The sequence below is a fragment of the Armigeres subalbatus genome, chromosome 2 (genome assembly GCF_024139115.2).
Source record: "Armigeres subalbatus isolate Guangzhou_Male chromosome 2, GZ_Asu_2, whole genome shotgun sequence".
Classification (NCBI taxonomy): Eukaryota; Metazoa; Arthropoda; class Insecta; order Diptera; family Culicidae; genus Armigeres; species Armigeres subalbatus.
Window position 1 is genome coordinate 226858769 of NC_085140.1, and position 26182 is coordinate 226884950.

At 36.6% G+C, this 26182-nt stretch overlaps 1 protein-coding gene across 9 annotated transcripts in view; it reads right to left on the reverse strand.

Annotated features, from left to right (window-relative positions):
* Positions 1-2944: 2944 nt before the first annotated feature.
* The window catches only part of LOC134211803 (transcription factor HNF-4 homolog), a 40030-nt gene continuing 16792 nt past the window's right edge, over positions 2945-26182 (reverse strand). For 3 of the 9 annotated variants that reach the window (XM_062689057.1, XM_062689061.1, XM_062689058.1), the window contains exons 2-7: positions 7301-7538; positions 7146-7240; positions 5444-5983; positions 3980-4079; positions 3648-3781; positions 2945-3586 (exon numbers count right to left, since the gene is read on the reverse strand). In XM_062689057.1, the coding sequence (XP_062545041.1) occupies positions 3102-3586; positions 3648-3781; positions 3980-4079; positions 5444-5983; positions 7146-7240; positions 7301-7538 (1592 nt within the window). In that variant the 3' untranslated portion in view covers positions 2945-3101. Of the gene's footprint in view, positions 3587-3647; positions 3782-3979; positions 4080-5443; positions 5984-7145; positions 7241-7300; positions 7539-17008; positions 17498-17732; positions 17887-26182 lie in introns of those variants that run through there. The other 6 variants (XM_062689054.1, XM_062689053.1, XM_062689056.1 and 3 more) reach the window with 6 other exon arrangements.

Here is a 26182-nt window from a genome sequence, read left to right on the forward strand (position 1 = left end):
CACATTTTTTGTATGATTTTTTATGATTAATGAATAATGATTAAATAACCCATTACAGTCGCGATTCGCTGGTTGGGCCACGACCTCGGCCCAACTAACGAATTCGGTTTTTTAGTTGGGCCAACTGACAGCCATTTGAACACGTGTATTTCGACTTGAACATCACAAATGATGTCCAGTGACGCCCAATCCCGTTTTCCGTGTTTACATTGAATTTTGACGTACACGGAAGCTTGGGAGTACCCATTAATGGGTATTTTCGTACCCATTTTAAAGAAAAGCGGCATAACTCATTTAATGGGTAAATCGCATTTACTCATTAATGAGTAAGCTCACTAAACTTCATTAAATGGGTATTTTTTATACTTGATATTTTTATATAAAATGGGTAAAAAATCCACATTAAGTATAAACAAAAGATTGAGGTTATGGCATAGAAATCAAAAATAAATGATTTAAAATAAAATCGAATCAAGTATCCCTAATCAGGGACAAATATATTTATTTCCATCGATTTTTATCATATTTGAAAATAAAACATAAACAAATTCATGTAAAATGTGTGGTTTTGGGAAAGCCGATTCGGTCGCGCCGGAACAATTTTTGCATCCAATCACCAGCCCCTGATGAAAGCGGCATCGGTATCGCACAGGTTTTTTTCATTCTTTGGTTGCATTCCATCTTGTTGAACAGCAGCACCGGAAGGCAGTTCCGGAGACAATGGTGTGGTTTCTGGGAAGAATCATTAGAAGTTCAATATGGAACTTCGTGGGTCTACTGGAAGTTGCGGCATCAACGGGTCTACTGGAAGTTGCACTTCTGATGAAAACTTCACAGTTGGTTAACGGATTCACTATAATAGGTAATAAATAAAGGCGTTGATTATTTTCACTTACCGCACGAGTGATGTATAATTTAGAATCACAATCATCCGGGACTGAAATAAACTTGTATTTTCCTTACCTCGTTTAAATAATGACACACCGCTGCAATTCGCCAATCAAATTGAAATCGATTTTCTTGATTTCTTTCGAAAACTTCTCAGTTTTAATCGGTTTTTGTTCGATAAACTTATGGTTTTCCGATTTCGAAAGTTGAAAGTAAAAATGGCGATATGGCTATCCAAAATTTTCTGTGGGTACCATTTACCCACTATTAAGACTGATGTACAATCTTATGAGTGGGGATAAAATACCCTTTTTTTGTCTTCGAAAAAATACCCATTTTATGACATATCGGAACAATTTAAAAAAATGGGTGAATAAACTCCATTTAATGGGTATTCTCAATCTTCCGTGTACGGTTGCTTTTTAGTTGGGCCATGGCCCAACCAGCGGAGGCCCAACTAAAAAGTGACCCAAGTATTAAGATCCCAACCAGCGAATCCCGACTGTATTCATTAATACTGATTAAATCAATGATTAATTACTTATGCTCTGCGTGATATCTGTATAAAGCATTGTAAAAAAGATCCAGCTTTACACTGCAATATGTTTCGTGTTTTGGATCTTCGGACGTCTATGTTTGAAAGATAGTATGACTTTACTTATGGGTCCTGTACATCTCGAGTGGCGCAAAGGGCCGACTTGAAAAATCTCCGTCTTGAAAGATGAATATCACCTAAAACCTGTTCCAACGTTTGATTTCGGTCCACTTCTATTATTCTTTATTGAGGCTGCGCCGTCATGAGCCTTTGAGTTTACCTCTGATGCACTTCCACTTCCGTTCCCAAATTTCAGTTGCAATATACGACGATGGAGCTCATTGTTTGAGATACACATTATGTTTTGCTAGCGTATAGAAGCAAAATTTTCACATTAGAATTAAAAACAGATTTTGGTGCTTATATGCCTGTTTTTTTCAGATATTTCTTAAACTTACAAAGGCAATTCGGAATCATTTAGATGCTCTATGGTTATAGACATCCATGGTATTGGTATTGGCACTGCCATATCATTGTGAAATGCGTTTAATTTACGTTGGATTTAGAAACAATCTAATTCCTACATAGTTCAATTCAACCAGTCGAAAAATTCCAACTGTGAGAGGCTAATAAAATGTAAAAATAAAAACCCAGATTAATTCGTTGTGCATTGCTCGTGCATTAATAAAAAAAAACAATTTCAATCAAATACATTATTGGAAAAAAGTTGAAATGCTGAATTATTGACGAATGTATTCACAAAAATATTAAGTAAAGTATTACTCGTGCTTTTTGTATTATACGATAAAGCTGTAGAAGCGTTCTGGTGTTATACGTTTCAACTTCCATGCTATCTTGTGTTCCATTTGTTGTAAGTCGTGTACTAAATCATAAGGAAGAACAGTTGAAGAGCTTGCATGGCTTGATTCTACAAAACATTTCAAAGCATGTTTTTTTTTTCATTGGGTAGGCTCAGGCGTGTTTAATACTTAACGGAGCCACAGTTCATTGCGATGTGTACAATCGATATCATTTTAATAATTAATGTAGTAAGAGAGAGCCATACGCCAACGTACTCATGGTGTTTATAGCATGTTATGACTTAGTCACTATGTTTCATTTTTTTTTATATTATATTTTTTCAATGCGAAATCATTATAAAGGTGACGATTTACGGACCCTCTCAAAATATATCAAATAATAATAACAAATAAGGATGATAGTGTTGAACGAATAGGAAACTTGTCACAATACGAGTATTAGTACTACCTTATTTAATTCCACATCTTAATTGAAACTTAATTATTTGATCTCAACAGTAAAGTCGTCTTCAGTGTCTAGTATGATTCGACTTAGAGTCAACTTGGGGGAGCAAATGCGATAGTACTAACTCGTTGTATGACAAGTGAAGATATTACAATAAAAAGCTTTAAATAATTTTCTTCTAAATAAAATTCTTCTTTTCTCTAAATAAAAAAGTTCGATAGAGAAGTAATAAAAGTGAAGAAAGTAAACACAGTATTGATAATAACAACTATTTTATTGCGCAAGCCACCTCTGAAAAGAGATATTCACTAAATTCCAACATGCCCATTGCCCTAAACCTAATAACAACTAATGTGCACCTCTCGCTTTTTTGTATTATTTTAGAAAGGAACATCACAAAATATTAAACAAATCAGTATCCATTTGCTTCAGGTTCCCGCTTCAGTTCACGTTCAAGCTTTAGATAATCTTCGCGACTTAATTGGTTAACAGGTAATAAAACATTCGTTTGTTGATGCCGATTGGCAGATGCATGTACAGGGTGCATTCCGGAAGACGATGGTGAAATGTATTGACTGTTATAAACATCATCATTAGATGGATGTATATAATTTTGAACATTCTCATCTCGCTGAAAGTTACTATTAGGTTGCGGCATATTGTAATTACTAATGTCTTCAATCATAGCCGGAGCCATCATCCTGTTAGTTCCATCGATGCTCTCAGAGTCCATTGTGTCACAGTTTGAGGAAGTAGTTGCAGGATTACTTGGCGATGTGTCCATTGCATTCGGTCGTGGGGTATTATCGCAGGACAAAACTTGCGGAGGGCTGTTACTGCTATTCGGGAAGCTATTCAAAGGGGGAGTAGTTGGCGCTGTATTTTCGATTGTATCACCTAAAAATCAAGAATATAGAATCAACAGGGAATATTTAAACAAATATTATTGCCATACAACCTAGTAACATTTCTTGTAGCAAACTATCGATATGAGCCACGCCAAACATTTTGGCCAGCTCTATTTGCTGTATCATTTGCCATGTTATTGATTGCAGCACTGGTAATAAGAGCAATATCTCTCCAAATCGGCCTCTGGAAGAATACATAAAAAATATATTATCAAACTTTTTGGAAATAAATGTAACTGTAAAAATTTTGATTTGTTTTTTTTACTTCATCGTAATAGATAAATGGAGAAATAAGTTTTCTACAATCAAGTCTCCACCAAATATTGTTGGAACAATTGGGCATAGAAGATTGAAGATATAATGCTGAAGGAGTTTTACTTACCTAGAGTCATACTGTTTATCAGAAACGTAGTCTTCTAAATTGTTTAAAACTTGATGCCGTAGAGTTTTGATTTTTTGTGGTTGATTAAGGCCCCTAACAGCTGTAATGAGAAAAGCAAAGTTATCGCATATAAATAGAACTGTACATATTTTTTATACATAAACTATGTTACCATCTAACATAAATTATGGATGACTATTTGTGAGTGACAAAATAATGTTTCTTCAAATTTTTGAATACTTATATGATACGAGTAGGTATCGATACTTTTAATTCGATATTTAGTGGTATAGATACTTTTGTTCGATACTACTTTAAAATTGAAGTATCCATACCCTAGTAGTATCGTTACATCCCTGGCTGGCACCTGCTACTAACGCTACATTCAAGCGCCAGAAGTTCGTCAAAGTTCTGGGAAAACTATACGAATGCAAATGACATTTTACAACACTGCCTGCTAGTAGTTCAAACCATGGTACGAAAAAAAAGCTAAAAAATTTAGACATAAATGTGTACTGCCGTTATCTGATAAAGTGACGTATACGCCATCTTCCAGAAATAGAATTAACGAGTAGCACTCATCGAGCTCTTTAACAGAAGAATGGAAAATATGCATGTTTCAATTTTGCGCTTACGTCACTTTCTCAGACTACGGCAGTGTAGTACTAAGATGTTTTATGAAAGATTATAAACTAAGCTTCCATGTAAAATAGAGTTTGTTGCAATAAAGTATTTCTATGCAGGAAATTATAGGTCCTAATTTTGATCCGTCAAATAAAAGATATTTTAGTAACCAGATAAAGATTGTCGCTGTCGTCGCTGTCCGGAACATCTTTTGCTGGCGGGGATAAGGGAGCTAAATGTCAAAGAAGGAAAATCCATACGATTTGACAGCTTGGTACCCAACATGTTCCGGACAGCAGAACAAAGGGAACCGAAGCGACAATCTTTATCTAGTAACTAAAATATCTTTTCGTCAAACACTTTTATTTTGGTTTGAACCATGAGTGGACAATTGGACCCACCCTAGTTGTTTATCGAAGAATTTCGTCAGCACCACAAACAACGCGTTATATTGATTTAAAACTGATAAATATGAAATAATAAAATATTTAGGGCTTTTTGGTGGAATGTCCTTATTAACATAAAATAGTGGTACCCCTAGTAACATTTTGGTTTCATGCTGGTTTTATAACACTCTTGTAGAGTGGACTATTCGGTACTAGGAATTAGTACTCTTCCATTGACCTCAAACGCTTTGTAATTGTTACATATACATATTTCGACCTCAGTAGTAGTCGAGTCAAGTACGAGACACTGAAGACGACATTACTGCAGAGGCCGGAATACATACAAAGTTGTAGGAATAAATTGAATAGTACTGACTCGTCTTACGACAAGTAAGGCCATTCCACTAAACGAGCTTATTATATAATGGTGGAATATTAAATTAAAATTACTTACTTGGATCGAAGAATACTAAAGCTTTTATGCAAGCCAACTCTGAATCATCAAGTTTTATATCTTTTATGGCACTAACGAGCTCATCGATGATTCTTGCACCTATTCTAGATATGTCGAGATTCGGTGACACTTTTGAATCCGGGCACTGTTTAGTTATAATACAGTTATTTCCGAGCAGAAGCATCTCTTCCAGATGCATAGATCGTCTCGATAATCCCAAGAGCAAGTGTTCTCCTGCATGGGCTCTCAACAAAGCAACTTGATCATCCAGTTGTAGCTCCACAAAAGCTGGTATCGATTTGGCCCATTCCACCAAAATTAGCAGCTGTTGCTTCATTGAATCGCATACATCATTTATGCTAGCAAATCTCTTGTTTGACAAATCACCATCACCGTCGTATGCATCATCCAGTGCTGCACCAAAATGACGACTACGGTTTTCTGCCAGTAGTAAAAATTTTACCGAGAGTCCATTAGACGTATCTACCTCTTCCAGACTTGGTCGCCTGCAACTGATGCGGTCCCTTTCATTTTGAACAGCTGAGGAAAGAGAAACAAAATATGTATATTCAAGGCAGTATTAATACTACAAATAGGGTTAAGGCAGGCATTTTCGTCTTTTCGTCATAGTTTGGAAAACCAATAAAAGAGACACTTTTTTAGCCAAACTCACGGAAACGTTCTGCTATACGTGGAATTCGAAACGTGAAAATTCTAGCAAATGGACATTGCTTTCGTTGGTTTTAGCCCCTACGAAGATGGACGAAAATACATGCCGTGTCCCTAGCTACAATAATTTAGCTCATGGCTAGATTTGAGCCGAGGGATGACTATGTATCTAAAATTGGTAGGTTATGTTAGGCTTGCAAGGCATAAGATTGTTTGGCATAATGGACTTTAGGCTTTACGAACGTACACGCTAAAAATGAACTACTCAAAATTGAGTCGAATCCGACTCATTTTCATTAAAAACGGGACAACTCAAAATTTGAGTAAAAGATACTACTTCAATAAAATGATGATTGCACTTAAACTAGGAGTCTGTTTGTCGTAAAATGCACTTAGATAGATGGATAAACTTGATTCGCATCTGTCGTATTAAAAATTGATGGAAGGCCAAGCTTAACTTTCGCGAAATCATCATTTTATTGAAGTAGTATCTTTTACTCAAATTTTGAGTTGTCCCGTTTTTAATGAAAATGAGTCGGATTCGACTCAATTTTGAGTAGTTCATTTTTAGCGTGTAACGCCTGTTATACCTAACGTCGCGGACACAAAAACACGTATTTTTCAAAAATAATCCATTACTTTCAACAGCGTAGAAGTATATTGAGAGTATATTCTATTGATACTAATAAAACCCTATCACTTTTTTTATTTAGGGTTTTATTCGCACTATTGAAAAATTAGGAGCTGTGACAGAATTAGACCAGAAGGTTGCCATTTCACAGGTGTGTGCCGAAGCTTGATCGCCTGCCGAAAATTTCTTCATTTCCCGAATACTTTGGGATCGTACACATATAACGTAAGCAATTTATCTGTGTTTTTTTACCCCCCTTCCCACCATGTAAGATTTTTTTCATACAAATGATTTTTTATTTATATGGTGCTTAAGAAAACGACATACCCCCTCCCCCCATAAGTGCTTACGTAATATGTGTACGGCCCCTTTCATATTCCTCAGTTGTTACTTTCAGCTTACCTTCTTTTTTCATACCAGCCTTGAAGCACTTCCTTAGCCTACAATATCTACACTGATTTCGTTTGTCTTTGTCAACAACACAATTGCGAGAAAACCTAAAAGCGCATAGCAATAGTTTGTGAAAATAATAAAATAACAAGTAACAAAATAAGTACCTGCAAGTGTACGAATGGTTTTTCCGTACGCTGCGCCGAAAGAATCCTTTGCAGCCATCACAAGACGCAGCTCCATAGTGTTTCCCCGTGGCTCTATCGCTACATATGTTACATTGATTGTTTGCACTGCTTTGGCAATTATCTAAACTATAGTTCTTATTACTATCCATAGACTGGTCAGGAGTGAATCTCGACTCGCTCGTGTGAGAGGGTGATAAAGAGTCATTCGCGCCATGATCTGAAAATAGTTTTGAAATTTAGAATATCTTTCAATGGAATTATAATAAAGAACAAATTCACGAACATGGTCTTCTCATTTTGTACTTTATAAGCTTTCACAGCGAATTCGTAAGCGAAAGGATGTAATACTTAAGTAAGTTGTACTTATTACTATTCTATTGATTGTATCTTTTATAACTGAATGTAAATTTTGCTGCTGCCAAAGGGATGGCCATCAGTAGCACCTAATTTGCAAGAAAAAACATCCGGAAGCACACCTATAGACACCCAAATGGTGAAACTTTCAAGCAGATATACCATGTTCTGGTGGAGGGGCGCCATTTCTCGGATGTTATTGATGGGTGCACAATCAGAGGTCCGAACATTGACTCTAATCACTACCTCGTTGTTAGTAAAATTCGATCACGGTTGTAAACTGTATCGAACGAAAGATCACAGCAAATGATGCGTTACAATATCCAGCGATTGTCGAATGTCGACGGAAGGAGTGTCGGCTGGGTACCGCCAGAAGCTCGACGAACGGATTAGTACAATCAACGCTAGCGACAACATCATCGATCTATGAGAGTTGTTCCATGCTCATGGAGCGGTGAGAACAACAGCACGAGAAGTGGTAGGTACTGCATAGAGACAGAGGTTCCATGTGGGTGGAGTGTTAGACAGACGAGAAGAACGTTCAACTGTCTAAGACGAGTTTGCTACTTTCCATTCAATTCAGTTTTGATATCCTTGCAGTACGAGACACTGAATACGGTCTCACAGTCAAGGTCGAAATACGTATCTGCAAAGATAACAAACCGTAGTGGAATTAAATGGAAAGTACTAAACTCGTCTTAGACAGTTGAAGATATTCCACTAAAATAGCTTACATCTTTCGGAGGTGAACTAGCCTTGGGCTAAAAACCTCTTTAATAAAGATTTTAATAATAAAGCTTACATAATTTTTCTCGAGAAGAACGTTACCAGAAGCCGGATGTTGGTGTCGGGTACCCGATCGAATAGACAAGGAAGCAAGAGCTGCCAGAAAATGGAACCCGCCGCAGGAAGAAAAAAGTATTAAGTATTAAGAACACATGATTACTGAGGCGGAGAAAAGAATGGAGCAGAATGATATGCGATGGTTTTATGAGACTGTCAATGGACTGCGAAGGAAGACAGCGCCATATGTTGTCATTTACCAGCTCGACTGAGCACATGTATGTATGCTTGTGTGCATATGTGTGTGCGTTACAAAAATGTCACATCAAGATCGCTCTGTGAACTGATTTGCACGCTTTCACCTTTAAACGAAAGCTATAGCTTTGCCATTGAACCCATTGATTTCTTTGCATTGGACGTATTTTGTTCACAACATTAGCAAATCAATCAACATTAGCACATCAAGATCTCAGCTGTCTGTGAACCGATTTGCACAATTTTCTCTTTAAACGAAAGCTATGGCTTTACAATTGAACCCTTAAAAGAATTTTACAATCGGATATTCGGATATTTTTCAATGGGATAGCTTTGATGTGTTAAACTTATGTTTTGTTTTTATCAGTCAGTCCTATTGTTGCGGTATCGCTTGTATTTCTTATGGAGAGCGATACCACAACAATAGAACCTTAGCACTACCGCAATAATAGGCTCGAAGGAAGCAATCTTTTAATGAAAAATGTTCATTTTTCATCGTTTTGAACGGTATTTTGTCAAACAAAAGGTGTTCTAGTTGTTTATTTAAAGACTTTTAGCGGAGCCACAATTGTGCTATTATGTTCAGGATGGACTATTTAAACACTACCGCAACATTAGGACATACCACAATGATAGGACGTTCTACCCTACATTAACATAGCCGACGCATAATACAAGATAGTGTCACTTTGAGATCTCAAACGTTTGCTTACTTATTTGAGCTCTATCGACTATAAGCGGAAGCCAAAATATTGCCATGAAATGCCTTTTTTCAATCGGATATTGGATACTGCGGTTATCTCTAGAATTCCAATGAAATGTACTATATGACTAAAGTTTCAAACTATTATTCAAAGCATAGAAATTTCATTTATTTGTTATCCAATTTAAGGTCAAATGCATGGAAATTGTAATATGCAAACCTGCCAAAGCCGTCATTTCCCCTATTTCTGCATTGTTTTGTCTTGTATTGTAGAAAACAATAATATTCAGGGTTCGTACTTTTCATTTCGGTGAGACGAAAACGAACGATTTTCGGGTCAAAGGGCCGCTACTTCTTTTTCTCTGGAACACACTCGAAAGATAAACGAAAATCGTGCTTATGATGAACTTCTTTTTTCGCTTCATCTTTTCTACGCATCACTAATTTTTCGCGAAAATTTTCAGAGTGCGTTAATAAAAATTGTAAGACTGCAACGGGATTCGAACTCACAAAAATTGCACTGGGTTGCGCTCCCTCTAGCCGCGCCACCATATCGACTGCTCATTGGGGATAGACCTTTTTTCCTTTTCCGCAAAATGATTTTTTGGCGCAAATCTGCGTAAGTGGGCATCCTCTGCTCGTGAGAATGAGGGAGCATTAATATCTATGTTTGTTTTGACAAGATCCGACATCGCCAATTCTTCTTTATGTTTCTTTAAATAAACAAATAATTTATTAGAATCCCTAATTAATACACCCAGCGGAAATGGTGCCTTTCTCATACATAATAAAAATTGCGTTTTGGCCATAACGTTTGAGCCCATTGCCCGAAACAATGGAACATGATTTACCGTCGAATGCAACTTGTGCAGATCAATCAGGTACCTGAAAAAAAGAGTGAGTTTTTTTGGCGCCCATACACATACATTTACAAATTTAAATTTACGTTACACGTAACACTTGTCATTGCATTACTTTACTCCTTCCCGAATTGCATTGCGTAATTTACGAACAAACTTTTATTTGCCACACTGGCGTCTCAGACAACTCATCAAGTATCGCAAAGATAAGATTAAAACAAACAAAATAGAGGTTAAAGTTTGTCCATCCCGTGATGTTAAAATTATTCGGGTTCATTCTGGTTCTAAAAAAATGCGAATAAAAGTTTTAAAGCTTCAATTGTCAACTAAATTGTTGCTTGTAGAGTGGGCCTGGTGCAATGATAATCGGTTGGTATTTCATCAGAGTTATAAATCCCACTAAATAAACAGTCAAATCAGTTCGCATGTATGATAAGACCAATCTGAACTCCATGGGTGTGATTTGAGAGGAAAAAAATAAATAAAACTGCGCCACGTTGTCTGGGTGAATGAGTTTGCAGATTTTTACCTCCACCGATCGTCTCTGCTCCATACGCGTGCCATAAAAGAAATCAAATGACTTCGATGAACTATGATCAGCCGAGACAAAATAGGTTCGTCTGCGGTGCTTTGATAAACCGGTAATATGATCAACGCTTGTTTTTTTTGCAGCATTGATCAATGTTTTTTTTTGCAAGGTCTCCTTGTACGTATGATCAATTCAAGCGGAAGGCATTAATCCACATTCACATTTCACAAATTTTGCACAAAATTTTTTGATATTTATTTTATCATTTGTCGTACTAACTATTCCATTTAATTCCACCAATTGATTGTAACTTAACAGATACGTATTTCGACCTCAACATCATACGAACTTTAGGCATCCTTCTTGAATCGTACTTGGGGCTTAGGGTTGTGTGAAAACAACAAAAAAACCAGAATAATCCAACTAGCGGTGATGGTGCCTTTCTCGTGTATTATAAAATGTAACAAGAAAAGCTCATAAGAAAGGTCGAAATTGCACTTAAGGGAGATAGATTCAGTTATTTTCATCAATTCACTTTTTTTGCGTTCATTTGAATGCATTGCAGCAGTTTTTGAAAAAAAAAATACGAGAAAGGCAAAAAACGGTTTTGATTTTTTTTCAATGAGGGACCCATGGGAAAAATGGGGGAAAAACAAAGTTTTCTTAATAACTCCGGAACGCAATGGCCGACTGGTCCAATTTTCAATAGCGAATCTATATACATAAAAATGAATTTCTGTCTGTCTGAACCTTATAGACTCCGAAACTACTGAACCGATCGGCGTGAAAATTTGTGTGCAGAGGTTTTTTACGCCGGGGAAGGTTCTTGAGATGGTTCGAAACCCCTCCCCCCTTTGGGAAGGGGGGCTCCCATACAAATGAAAAACCAATTTCTTCACAACTCGAGAGTTAATCAGACAATAAATCAATTTTAGGCGAAACAAAGTGCGTCGGGTCTGCTAGTATAATATAAAATAAAGAAGGATTCCGCGTCGAATGCAATCTGTTGCAAGCAAATATAATAAGGCTAAGGCTAAGTACAAAAAAGTGAGTCTCACATTTTTTTTACGCACACACATACATACTAGACCTCTTCATGTTTTCAAAAATTATCAAAAATTCAATCGTTCAGCCCAGCATCACAATTCTTATGCTAAAACAAGTCTCCTGTCAAATTTTCAGCTAATTCGGATAAAATTTCGAGGTGGCTCAAGTCGATTTAGTATTTTTGGGCTATTTTCAATTTTGGAAAAAATCTAACAAGAGATATAAACGTCGAAAACTATCGCAACAACTTCTATAAGGAAGCTTTTGGTGTACTCTACAAGTCTTGTGAATATTGCGATTCATTCCGTTCACGTTTTGTCCATGTTAAAGTGATTTTCAAGCTTTTAAGTGCATAAAAATACTGTTTCCCCCAAAAGTCGTTTTTCTACAAAATTCTTGAGTTTATGACAAATGATTGTTTACTTATTATATTATAGTTCCTTTTTTTTTCCTGGAAATTTGAGTAGTATAATTTCCCATGTGCGATTTACCGTTAAATTCTTAAAAATCAAAAGCTGAACATTTGTCATAAATTTGCACGCTGAGATTTCTTCCGTATAGAGGTTGTTGCGATAGTTTTCGACGTTTATATCTCTTGTTAGATTTTTTCCAAAATTGAAAATAGCCCAAAAACACTAAATCGACTTGAGCCACCTCGAAATTTTATCCGAATTAGCTGAAAATTTGACAGGAGACTTATTTTGGCATAAGAATTATGATGCTGGGCTGACCGATTGAATTTTTGATACTTTTTAAAACATGAAGAGGTCTATTACATACATACATACAGACATCACCTCAATTCGTCGAGCTCAGTCGACTCCGGGACTCCGAGCCTTCTTTCAAAAGTTTGGTTTTGGAGTGATCCTATAGCCTTTACGTATAGTTAGTGTACGCGAAAGGCAAAAATATTCACCTAAAGGTAGAAAGGCTTATTCTTTGTACACACATGCTAGCACCAAATTTTCAAAATGAGTCTGAAGTTGCCTCTCTGGTATAGCATCAATGAACTTCGTAGAATATTTAATGTACAGATACTGGAACAAACGTCCAATAGAAAAAATAAACTTTAGACAAAAATCGTTGCAGTCTTCTATTGCTACGATTAGGGTTAATTTAAGTCAGAGTCAAAATGGCGAACCTTTCATACAAATTTTATGTTTTTATTTTATGCAAAATTTCTGACACATTATAAAATACGGATTGAAGGTTTTAGTAAAGAAATCGGAGTTTCCGATCGACCATGAATGCCCACATTCAAAATTGTAATTTTGATCAATATTGACAAACAAAAACGGCCAACGACTATTTGATTTCTCCGTCTCCAAGAATATAGCCATTCACATCACCTATTTCTAAAATAGCCTTCCTAATCGGTACACCTGGAGATCACCACTGCAGACAGAATCAAAAATCGATCACGTTCTGATTAATGGGTTCCATTTCTCTGACATTATCCACGTCAGGGCATATTTTGACGCTAACATCGACTCTGACCACTATCTGGTGCTGGTTAAACAGCGCCTAAAACTTTCTGTCATCCACATTTCTTTGATTTGGTACCGACGGACGCCGCGATACAACTCAGAGCGACTGAAGCAACCTCATGTCGTCACAACATACGCGCACATCGAGGCAGCGTTGCCGGAAGAGGCTGAGCTCGATGGAGCCCCTCTTGAGGACTCTTGAAATACAATTAAAGCAGCCATTAACGACGCAGAGGAGAGCAACGTCATGTATGTTCAACGTAAGCTCCATCAGATGCTCAACGCATCCAGCAAAAGCTTCGTTCCGCAAGTCAGGTGTGCAGGGATAAGGATGAGACCATGAGTTTTACCACTTAGTCCAACAATTAATCGCACTGAACATTTTTTTCACTAATAAACATTGTTTTATATAGTTTTTCTTCGAAAAAAAAATAAATTTTGTATGTACAAAGATGGTGCGCGTAAAATTGTAGTATTGTGAATATAACCAATAAGGATTAAAATGAAAAAAATCGAAAAACTCCTCTGATTTGTTAAAGAATGGTTTGAAAATTCTCAAAAATACCCAAACTTTATTTTGTTGCCCCTTAAAAATGTTATTTCTGGGCCAAAAAATCCGAGGGGGGACAGAATTATTTTTGAATATTTGTATCGAGCTAATTATCAAAATAATAAAAAGAAGAAAAAAAGTTTGGAATATCAGTTATTTTAAAATTAAATTTGAATATTTGAAGTTTTATCTTGATTATTTGATATGTTTAGTTTCTTGAACTACCGCTCCATAATTGCACAACTTTTATCATATGTTCTCTTCCTCTTATTTACTCTTCTTATAACGATGCAAATCAAAAAAATTACATCTTTGTGAAGATTGTCCTTAGGTCCTGTGGTCCCTCCTTAGCCGTGCGGTGAGACGCGCGGCTACAAAGCAAGACCATGCTGAGGGTGGCTGGGTTCGATTCCCGGAGCCGGTCTAGGCAACTTTCGGATTGGAAATTGTCTCGACTTCCCTGGGCATAAAAGTATCATCGTGTTAACCTCATGATATACGAATGCAAAAATGGTAACTTGGTTCAGAAACCTCGCAGTTAATAACTGTGGAAGTGCTTAATGAACACTAAGCTGCGAGGCGGCTCTGTCCCAGTTTGGGGATGTAATGCCAATAAGAAGAAGAAGATGAAGATTGTCCTATTCGCCGCGACTCCACCCCATACTACCCCGAATGCCAGTACCCCGAACGCCATTACCCCGAATGCCACTACCCCGAATAGGACATTACCCCGAAAACCATCACCCCGAAAGGGACACTACCCCGAAATCCATTACCCCGAACGGCAATTACCCCGAAAACGTTTCGAATCTGCAGTATTCTATTATTATGTTTAACACCAACAGATATCGATGAATCGTAAAATGACAATCTTTGCAAAGAATGAAAATAGAGATACTTAGATAAATGCATTACAGATTCTGTTTAACCAACAGTTTTGATTTTTCTTCTAATTATCTTTAACTGTCATTCCTGTCATTATGACCTGGAAAAGTACTATTCTACGAAATGGAGTAAGAGAGCCTTCTTTCAATAGAACTCGTTTTTCCGGTGTAAGGCGAACGGAGGAGATGATGCCTTCTCTAAATGAATGCGAAATAATGTATTCTTCAAATAAACGCGTTTGCTCGCTATAAGGCACACAGAGGAAGTAATGCCTATTCTAAATGAACGCGCTTGCCCGGTATAAGGCAGACAGAGGAGATGATGCCTTCTTTAAATGGACGCGTTTGCCCGGAATAGGGCGCACAGAGAAAATAATACCTTTTAAAAGTAGCGCGTCAGCACGGTAGAAGGCGAACAGAGATGATGCCTTCTTTTAAATAAGATCTCTCTTTCTCTCTCTCTGACTTCCTTTATCACACTTATTATTACTCTTTCACCCACTCTTATTCATTCACCCGATCCTACTCACTCAACCATTCTTACTCAATAATCCACTTCAGTAATCCACTGTACTCAGTAAACATTACATTAGACGCAATTTTCACGGCCTCGTTTAATATTTTGGATAGTAATACATATTCTTTTGGTCTCAAAACCAAAATATTAGCTCAGGTTCCTTATTTTATTTCAAGGAAGACTTGTACATGGTTAACATACGTCTAAATAGTGTTCTAATCTAAATAAAGCATACTGTTCATTTTACAACACCTGTTTATTTTAACTCCTCTTCCCCTACTTCAGTTCAGCGGACGATGGTACCCAGCCAACACAAAATCGCATATGCTAGCGAATAAGTGTACAAGGTGGAGGCGATATAGGCGCATTCCTCCATTTGACTGCATGTAAAGTGCACATATATGGCCTCCACTTTGTACACTTATTCGCTATGAAATACGATCTTGTGTTTGCTGGGTAACCAACCAACCTCCACCGTGAGGGAAGTGAAGGATGCCATCCAACAGCTATAGACCAATAGAGCAGCTGGTAAAGATGGTATCGGATGCTATCCCTACACGCTAACTTTTATCTACTCAATAACAGACAATTTCCCATTCGTTTTCTCCACGACAATGTAACTCAGCTTCCGTCAAATGTGGGACTATACCGCTTTTGACGGGAATTCAGTAAAATTTCCGAGGGAAGCGGCAATACAATTTTACTCAGTCACTTAGTACATGAATGTTAGAATGTACATAAGTAGGGTTACTATTCATTCCATAAAAAAAACAAAGCAATGAGAAGGAACTTGATTTGTTCCTTATTTTTTGTGATTTTTTTCAGCAGTGTGCACTCATGTTAGCAAAAAGAAACGACGAAATAGGTGCTTTATTTTTTTATTTCACGATGAGATGAATATATGTTCATTGAGATGGAAAGCGGAACAGTTCCCCTAGAAATCCCACCATTTTGATGAACAGCAATATGGGTATCCGAGCCTTCTATAAAAACTTCGTTTTTGGAGTGAAATGACAGCCCTTTGGTACAACTTTGTTGTTCGAGAAAAGTAAAAAAAATATGATCGGCAAAAGGAAAAAAAGATATAACAAAAACTGTATTACTATTGGATTTCAACGACTGCGTTTAGTATGATGAACAAACTATTTACATCAATTTATTTTAACATCCACAAATATGTAGCAAGCTGTTTAAATTGAAATAGTTAACATGAGTTATAGTTTTGTTCACTTGTTGCTACAGTAGCTTCATCACCTTGAAATGCGAACCATTCGATTACCGCCATTGGGAGTGACAATGTGTCTGAGGTGTGAGAACAGGTCAGTGATTCTATCACCATTGCTTGACCTATTACTGTTTATGAGTTGTAAATATATTACCATCCAAAACCCAAGCAAAAGACTGAAATTAAAGTAAATATTTGACCCGTTCAAAAACCTTTTCAGCTTTTCTGGCGCTTGTTTGACGTAAAGACATTCAACATGCACACACAGAACGTCCACAACCAAAAAAAACACTAACCAGACATGGAACTGGCAAAAGCAAGCAATTCACGCAAGCACTACTGTGGAGAATCTCATTTACATTTATTTTCCAATTTATTCATTATGACGAGTAATTTTGTGTTGATGAAAATTTTATGTGTGAAGCATGGAACACAAGACATTTTAAAACGTACATGTATAAAAAATCGATGAAAATAACAAGTATAGACATACCTAAAATGTGTTGAAACAACGTATCATCTAGATTTAAAAACGAACCGGAGTAAAAGTCACTTCTATCGTAATCACAAAAAACATCCGCAATGCTCTTCATGTTCCAGGTATAACTGCTTGAGCCAGTGTGTACTGATTAACGTTTGACTTGGCACTGCATCTGAAGGCTTTCGAGATGTGTTGTATTACCGTATTGATCGAATGAAACTGTACGAGGATTAGCGTATCGAAAATATCAAATGATTGCCTTTATCAAGGAGCATGTTTTTACCAAATCGAAGAAAAATACACATGCTTTGTGGCTATATTCTAGACGCCACGATAAGATACGGTTACGTTCACAGAGGTGTGCAGACAGGTGAAAACACTGATCTCAGTGTGGCAAGTAAATAAAATTGAGATTGATAACCACTATGGATGCTCAATATTTCGAGAAAAGATTTGCTAAGCTCAAATAAAACGCGTACGTTATGATTTGGCAGAATAGTTCCATGTTAATTAACTTCAATTATATATTTACTCTTCATTTATTTCCATAAAGTCGTTCATTGAACCATACAAATATCACACTCAACCTCTAATGACACAGAATAGAATGTGGAAAAGTCATTTGCACGTAATACAGAACTTCTATTTGGTAGGCGGCATTTAACACAATATAAATAATCATGACACAGACGCATAAAGCGACTGGGAAGCCTTCCAATGATTGGTAATACAATACCGATAAGAGCCGTACTTGACTCATGTAGAGTTTATTTACTGCACATCAATTAACGATCAGCGGCATTCGAAATGAATCACAGCTTATTAATCAGGTCACAAATTCTAACCGGAAAATTTTATTCGTTGTACAACTTGGTGAAAGCAGAAAGCTCACTGATTTTCCACATTGAATATTTTTGACCAACAACACATCACATCAGTTATATGACTAGCGGACCAGTTATCAACAGATTATTCCCCCACCCTGCTTAGTATCGTAGAACCCGGCTCCAGGGTGAAGTGTTATCAACGGACTGACTTCGCTGTTGATAGCAGTCAGTAGTCTTCTTGCTCATGCATACTACCTTTGGAAGTGAGATCCGTGAGTAAGCCATTGTGAGCCGCAAACAAATTGATTCCAATGATTAACAAGAACATTCGTATCAAATATGCATGTACAATATTCCTCGTTGGTGGAATAATTACTTCCGCCATGGCCCAACAATTGGAAATATAGACTTTTTTTAAGCTTACCCTATGCTTTCGATGATATTCATATAGTCACCCTGAAGGTTGAGTATTTAGCATCGGATTCTTGCGCCTACTGGAATTAGTTTGGATTACTGCTTGACCCGACTAAAATATAATGAACATTTTTCAACTTCGAAATTTACTACCAATTTCAACTTACAATTATTGAGGCGTGAATCCTAACACGTTATTATCCTAAATATTATCCTTTTACGTGCTATCCAAAAAACACCTTATTATGTTTTTATGTTTGCCTTTCTCATATACAAAATATACGTAAAGGCTATATGATCACTCCTAAAACCAAATTTTTGATAGAAGGCAAGGAGACCAAAAGTGTTATATGCCAATTGACTCAGCTCGACGAATTAGGCTGATGTCTGTATGTGTGTATGTTTTTGTGTATGTGTACAACATTTTGTAGACACACTTTTTAGACCTTAGCATTGACCGAATTACAACATTTTGTAGACACACTTTTTAGACCTTAGCATTGACCGAATTACCCGCAAAAGATTTCTTCGACGTGGAATTCTGTCCCTGTTGAAAATTGGATAAATCAGACTGTGGGATTAGAAGTTATGGCCCAAATTCTATTTCTTGTGCACAAAACACCCTAAAAACATTTATGTACTAATATTTTCTGTACTTTTTGCACGGGAAAGGCATCAACACCGCTAGGTGGAATAATCAGGGATTTTATATAAATTTCGTTCGGTGGTTTATGTGAAGCCTTGGGTCAGGGGAAGGCTGAGTGTAAAACGGATAGGGGTCCCGTTTGACCTAAATCTTTACAAATTTGGCACTCTATCAAGTGGATCTTATTGCTTGTTTCAAATTATGAGTGCAACATGATTCTTTACATCAGTACAAATAATGAAAACTATTCTGTTTAATAAAGATTTAATATACCCAAGTAACAATTTTCATGCTTGTTAGATTTATTTAATTCTTATAGCGGATTTATGACAGCAGTCACCATGGCTAGTTGCTCAGATTTATTAGCGATCTTATTGCTATCAATAAACCTCTAATAAATCTATTCGAAAAGCTTCAAACGTCAAATGCCGACTGGTCTTGTTAGCAGCTCTACGGTTGTAACGAAGAGCATAATAAGTCTAATTTTCAAAGCTTGATCAAAGCCATAATTTTGGGTCGTAATGTGGTCAAATGAATAACCCCAATAAGAATATTCACATTGCAAAGGGTTTATAACGGTGTTTAATAAGAGCAACATTTTTCTGATCGAAATCTATGATGGCCATATTGGAAATGGAGAACCATCCTCAAGTCAGTGAAATTTATCACTGGAATTTATGATTAGACGATGTTTTCGCCGCAAAAAGACACATTTTTGGTGTAGGATATAAAAAACAAACATATCTGGGTGTAATATCAATTAGTTTAGCGAAGATTTACGTTATTGATATTATAATAATTTTAAATTCATTGCCCAAAACTATATTATTTTGCGGGCGCGTAGTGCTTAATCTCATTTTTGCACTAGCTTTCACCATGAAATCGAGCGCGCACCTCGTTTCCATGAAAGTACATTGGAGAAAAAACTTAAAAAGTATTATTTTGTAGTCATCCTCATCATGATTTTCATCAACACTTTAGTTTGTTATTATTTGTTTGCAAGATTTTGTTTCTCTTTTTTCAAAGCAAATTTTTGACAGCTGCCGCAGCCAAATTCCCTTTTTTGCGGGCGGCTTGAAACGGATTTTTATATACTCTTATAAGAGGTTTATAGTGGTAATCTAGAGAGGGCCACTTGGACATATCTTACTCTTATAGTGGTCATCAGAAGGTAATCCTGTAGTAATGGGTTTTATTGTCAGTTCTTGTAATCCCAAGTAACAATTTTCATGCTTGTTAGATTTATTTAATTCTTATAGCGGATTTATGACAGCAGTCACCATGGCTAGTTGCTCAGATTTATTAGCGATCTTATTGCTATCAATAAACCTCTAATAAATCTATTCGAAAAGCTTCAAACGTCAAATGCCGACTGGTCTTGTTAGCAGCTCTACGGTTGTAACGAAGAGCATAATAAGTCTAATTTTCAAAGCTTGATCAAAGCCATAATTTTGGGTCGTAATGTGGTCAAATGAATAACCCCAATAAGAATATTCACATTGCAAAGGGTTTATAACGGTGTTTAATAAGAGCAACATTTTCTGATCGAAATCTATGATGGCCATATTGGAAATGGAGAACCATCCTCAAGTCAGTGAAATTTATCACTGGAATTTATGCTTAGACGGTGTTTTCGCCGACAAAAGACACATTTTTGGTGTCGGATATAAAACACCAACATATCTGGGTGTAATATCAATTAGTTTAGCGAAGATTTACGTTATTGATATTATAATAATTTTAAATTCATTGCCCAAAACTATATTATTTTGCGGGCGCGTAGTGCTTAATCTCATTTTTGCACTAGCTTTCACCATGAAATCGAGCGCGCACCTCGTTTCCATGAAAGTACATTGGAGAAAAACTTAAAAAGTATTATTTTGTATTACTCCCCATCATGATTATCATCAACACCTTAGTTTGTTATTATTTGTTTGCAAGATTTTGTTTCTCTTTTTTCAAAGCAAATTTTTGACAGCTGCCGCAGCCAAATTCCCTTTTTTGCGGGCGGCTTGAAACGGATTTTTATATACTCTTATAAGAGGTTTATAGTGGTAATCTAGAGAGGGCCACTTGGACATATCTTACTCTTATAGTGGTCATCAGAAGGTAATCCTGTAGTAATGGGTTTTATTGTCAGTTCTTGTAATTCGATCTTGAAAACCATTTCTAGAGCGGAATAAAACTTGAAATGTTACTTGGGATTCGATCTTGAAAACCATTTCTAGAGCGGAATAAAACTTGAAATGTTACTTGGGTACACTACTGCTGAAATGCCATGGTGATCTAATTTTTGATGTGCAGTATTTAAGTTTTAAAACTAATTCGCATGATACTCGAGTATCTCAAACATAGTCTATGCAAAGATTGTGTACGGGTTCAATTGATGATATTTGTCAAAATTCTTTTTTTTTTTCGATGTTTTTGAAGAAATTGGATCATGGTGGGGTAAAACGGACACGTTCTGGTGTGGGTAATATGGACCATATGAAGTAAATACATTTAATTTTATTTTGAAAAGTTTGTATTGTTTACTTCCGAAACACCAAGAATTCATTAGGAAATTCTATTTCCGAGTTTTGTTCAATGGCCTTTTCAAGTAATTTTTATTGACGTAACAAGCTTTTTAGTGAAATACATTTTTATTTCAAGAGGCACATTTAACATAGGCCACTTAACATATATGTCCATTTCACCAGCATACTTTTAAACTGAGATTTTTCATTCTGATTCTCATTGTTAAAAAGAAATCACAAAATCCGATTGTTTACCACTAAATTGACTTCGAGCCTTTGCGATGTCGAGTCGAGTACGAGACACTGAAGACGACCTTACTGTTGAGGTCGAAATACGTATCTGTCAAGGTCTTTCAACAATCAAGTGGTGGAATTCAATGGGATGGTCTAAACTCGTCTTATGACAAGTGAAGACATTCCATTAAAAAGCTCAAAATAATTTTCTCAACAAAATGATTATTTCATTTTATCAAAAGCAACATCCATAAATTACGTAACACTTAGCTGGGAGAGGTTTGTGAGATGTATGACGATACATGCATTTTTTTAGAAGATTCATACAAAAAATGTAAGATAGGGGGGATGGGTGATGACATGGATAAATTTAGCGTTACGTAATTACTGGACTTTCTTTAAGGAAAATTCATTTGTTAACGCCACGCGTCACACTCCGCTTAATGGATTAACCGCAGGTTTTTATTCATATGAGTGAGAATTCAGAGGCCTGATAATAACTATTCAATAAACGTGATGTAGTTTTTCTGAATATTTTGCTTCCATTTAAGAAAATATTTAACTTCTATTTTGGGTCAGAAAAAATGGCTTGCACAAATTGAACATTTTTAGGGCGCCTTTTTTTTAAATAACATAGTAAAAAACCCTGATAAATCCACCTGGCGGTGTTGGTGCCTTTCTCGAGCAAAAAAAATATAATTGAGTATTTTTTAGCATCTTCGGGCATACAAATAGTATTTCGGCCATAACTTCTGATCCCATAGTACGATCTGGCCAATTTTAAATAGCAAAAAAATGGTACAAGATTTCCGTCGAAAGGAACTTGTTCCAAGTAATTCGGACAACGCTAAGTTCCAAAAAGTGTGTCTACAAAATTTGTACACATACACACACATACATACGCACATACAGACATCACCTTAGTTCGTCGAGCTGAGACGATTGGTATACAACACTATGGGTCTCCGGGGCTCCTATCAAAAGTTCCTTATTGGAGTGATTATATAGCCTTTCGGTACAACTTTGTTGTACGAGAAAGGCAAAAACGTAGAGCTATACTCCGTGCAATGGTGACGTCATCATATCGTCTATCTCTTTTCCACCAGTTGAAAATTAGAAAACAACAGGACCAGTACTTGTCGAATTTGACAGGTAGTGGTCCTGTTGTTTTCTAATTTTTATCGAGTGGGAAAGAGATAGAAAAGATTCGTGCAACGACCTATTAGATCAGTCAATTTTTTATTGGAAGTGTATACGAATGTTAGTATTGTGGTCAAGAAGTGGTTGCAAATATGTAGCAAAAATAAGAAAACCTCGAAAACGTGCAAAACTTTTGCTAGATAAATTATAATAAATTGATACCAGCGTGGCATAAAAATTAAATTACTTTGACGTTTGGCATATGTTGAGGCTCACTAAAAATCCTAGTCATAAGACAACACTGTTTAAATAAAGCAAAAAAACATGATAAATAAGTGAAAACGAAGGCTCGACATTTATTTGACGATTTTCGGAGCGGCACCCTGTGAATTTCAAATGCCTCTAATTCTCCTTCGGTTACAATATTTTAAGTTTTGACACCTGTAATGCTTGGTGAATAAATATAATGACCATACGCAATGGATTTAGTATGAATATTGATGAGAAATTTGAAGAAACTACTTGAAACTGTATTGTGCAAACACCTCAAAACCGCGTGAAGGAAAACAAATAAAAAACCATGAATTATATTTCATGAAATCGGCAAAACTCGATACTATAAGAAACTAGATAAAATAATAAACGCTACGTAGTGGAATGTCAATTAAAAATGGGATTGTACAAACTCGTCTTATGACAAGTGAAACTCTACGTAGCCAAAAACTTGTAAAAAAAATTGCAAAAAGTTCAAAATATTTTAAAAACCAATAATTTCTGGAACAGTCTATAATCGCATTCACAGACGGATCCAGAGGAGGGGGACCACTTGTCGTAATCACGCTATAGTTTTCAAAGGAAACTTTCTTGCATGGAATGGCGCTCCATTGCATTAACAATGCTGGCGCCGCCAGTGATCGCAATTGTACAAGGTACTAATGTATGGAGCTTGGGATTTTTAGATACCTTACGGTCTATTTGTGATGGGGATGTGGAGGGGGATTTGGGCACAGCAAGCCAAAAATACTTGTGCACTTCCCACGAGTTTATGCAGAATTTTTATTGGAATCTAGAGATTAGGAGTGGACTTGGTAGTCATATGGCTACTGCTTCTGCCTCATACGCAGGAGGTCGTGGGTTCAATCCCAGATCCGTTCCATTCTCCTACTTTGTATCTTTCTCTTTATTTCTCATGTTCTAGCAATCGCTAGAACTGGAAATGGACTTCCATACCGTTTCCATTACTATTCCTATACCTTCAACTTGAGTATTCTAACAGTAATCTGCTAGAATTGGAAATGAACTATGGAGCTCGTTTCCTACATCCAATTAGAAATTCCATCAGTTACCTTCTCCTATCTATCACATTGGCAGCTCGTTAACCAAGACGGACCTCTGTCTCTCCAACCTAACCCAGAAATTCCAACAAATTCCGCATGAACTCGTGGCAAGTGCAGAGGTATATTCGGCTTGCAGTGGGCGAGTGATTGCATCATCATTTCCTTCCCCTTCCTACATTGACTTGCATTCTGACGTGGCAGGCGCCAGTATGACCGAACAAATGAGATCACCAGTACTTGTACATTGAAGATGTGAGCTAGTCCCAAGCAAACATCTGTTGGTTCCCTGTGCAAGAACAGCTGATCTGGTCATAATGGAGTAGCAACTACGAGCAGTCAATCAAGCTCAAGCTCAAGCTCAATTTATTGGAATCTAGAGATTAGGTTTCATGACAGAGGTACGTCTTGATCAACGGATTGTAAATTTTCAATTCTAGCAATCCTTATCCGATTTTCCCGAAACAGGTTTGCATTCGACGGGGAATCCTGTTAAAATTATTGAAAATTGACCAGGCCGGACTATAGAGAACATGTAAAGGAAAAAATTACTTGTTTGGCACCTATATCCACCCTAAACGCAACGCAATTTTTTTACACGCAGAGATATTTTAGACTATGATAGGAAAAAAATATGGTATATATTTTTTGAAAAATCGCCAAATTTTAAAATTAGCGTGACTTGTGATATATTGCGAATTTCGACCTGGGCCAGGTGAAATATATAAATTCACTCGCGTTTTTAAGGGCACACCACTTAATACGGAAGCAACGTACACGGCTATTCAGCGCACCACTTCCGAAGTTAAGTTTAACGTACGGATTGTGAGAAAAATCCAACTTCGCTAGCCTCCAATTTCGGGTTTCAACTGGATTGAGTATATTTTTGTATGCAGTGTACGTTGCTTCTGTATTAAGTGGTGTGCCCTTAAAAACGCGAGTGAATTTAGTTTTGGATTCCGGGAGGATTGTCTTCAATTTCTTTTTTGTGTTGTTCTAGTACCATCTCACGAAACCGTTGATATAAGAAAAGTCTAAAATATCAGTGATAGGTGGGAGTGCTCTATTTTTCACATACACTTCAAATCATTACAAGAATTCCCGTCAAGTTACAAAAAGTTGTTTTCTCTGAAGATATTTTGAATTTTGTTGTGATTTGTCAGTATCAACAGAACCTGTAACGTGTGTGTGTAATTAGGTAGAAGAAAATCCCCCCACCCAACTAAGCCGGCCGGAGTTCATCATTAGATCCCCACACATTTGGACAATTTATCAACCTTCAATTAGCCACACGTAAGCTGATGTAGCGACCCGTATCATCGGGCACCGATATTGCATCAGCCAGAAGCAAAACGAGAAATCAGCAGTGTTACGCCTATCATCACCAAAGGACGGCAACTAACACTTCCAAGCGGTGGAGCTCACCGCCACACTATGGGGAATTCTCATACAAATGGGTGGCCAAAAATATTTTTTCAATGAAAACTGTTTCTATGCAACATATTTTATGGGCAGGAATATTTAAGATCCTTTTTTTAACCCTTTAAGGGCCATCGTCAACCCTTCAAAAAATGTCACCAGCGAAATTTTTTTCTTTTTTTTAAATTTTTTTCTTTTTTTTTTTGTTTTCTTACAATACAGCATGCGTAAAATATCAAACAACTATATTTCAAGTAATAATGTTTTTCATTTTCTAATCATAACGAGGTATACGGAATAAAAACCACAATTTTCAAGAAAACTTTGATTGCAGCGTTCTCGTAAACGCGCGTAATATGCGCAAGCAAATCATTCACTAGAAGCCGATACTAGGATTATATTTCAATCCCTCATTTACAGATCAGGGAACATTTGGGGACATTAGGTTTGCGGGACCATTTTATAGCAAAGAATTATGATAATTAAAGTTTTTCTTCTACAACTTTTAGATATAAAACTTCGCGTGCAAAACAAACCAATCTATTGGAAAGCTAAAGTTTTTAGCTTTGAAATGGTATATAAAACATTTATTTGGAGAAAAACTGACTTCATAACATACAAATCAAAGTTAGTAATGATTTTGTATTCTTATCAGC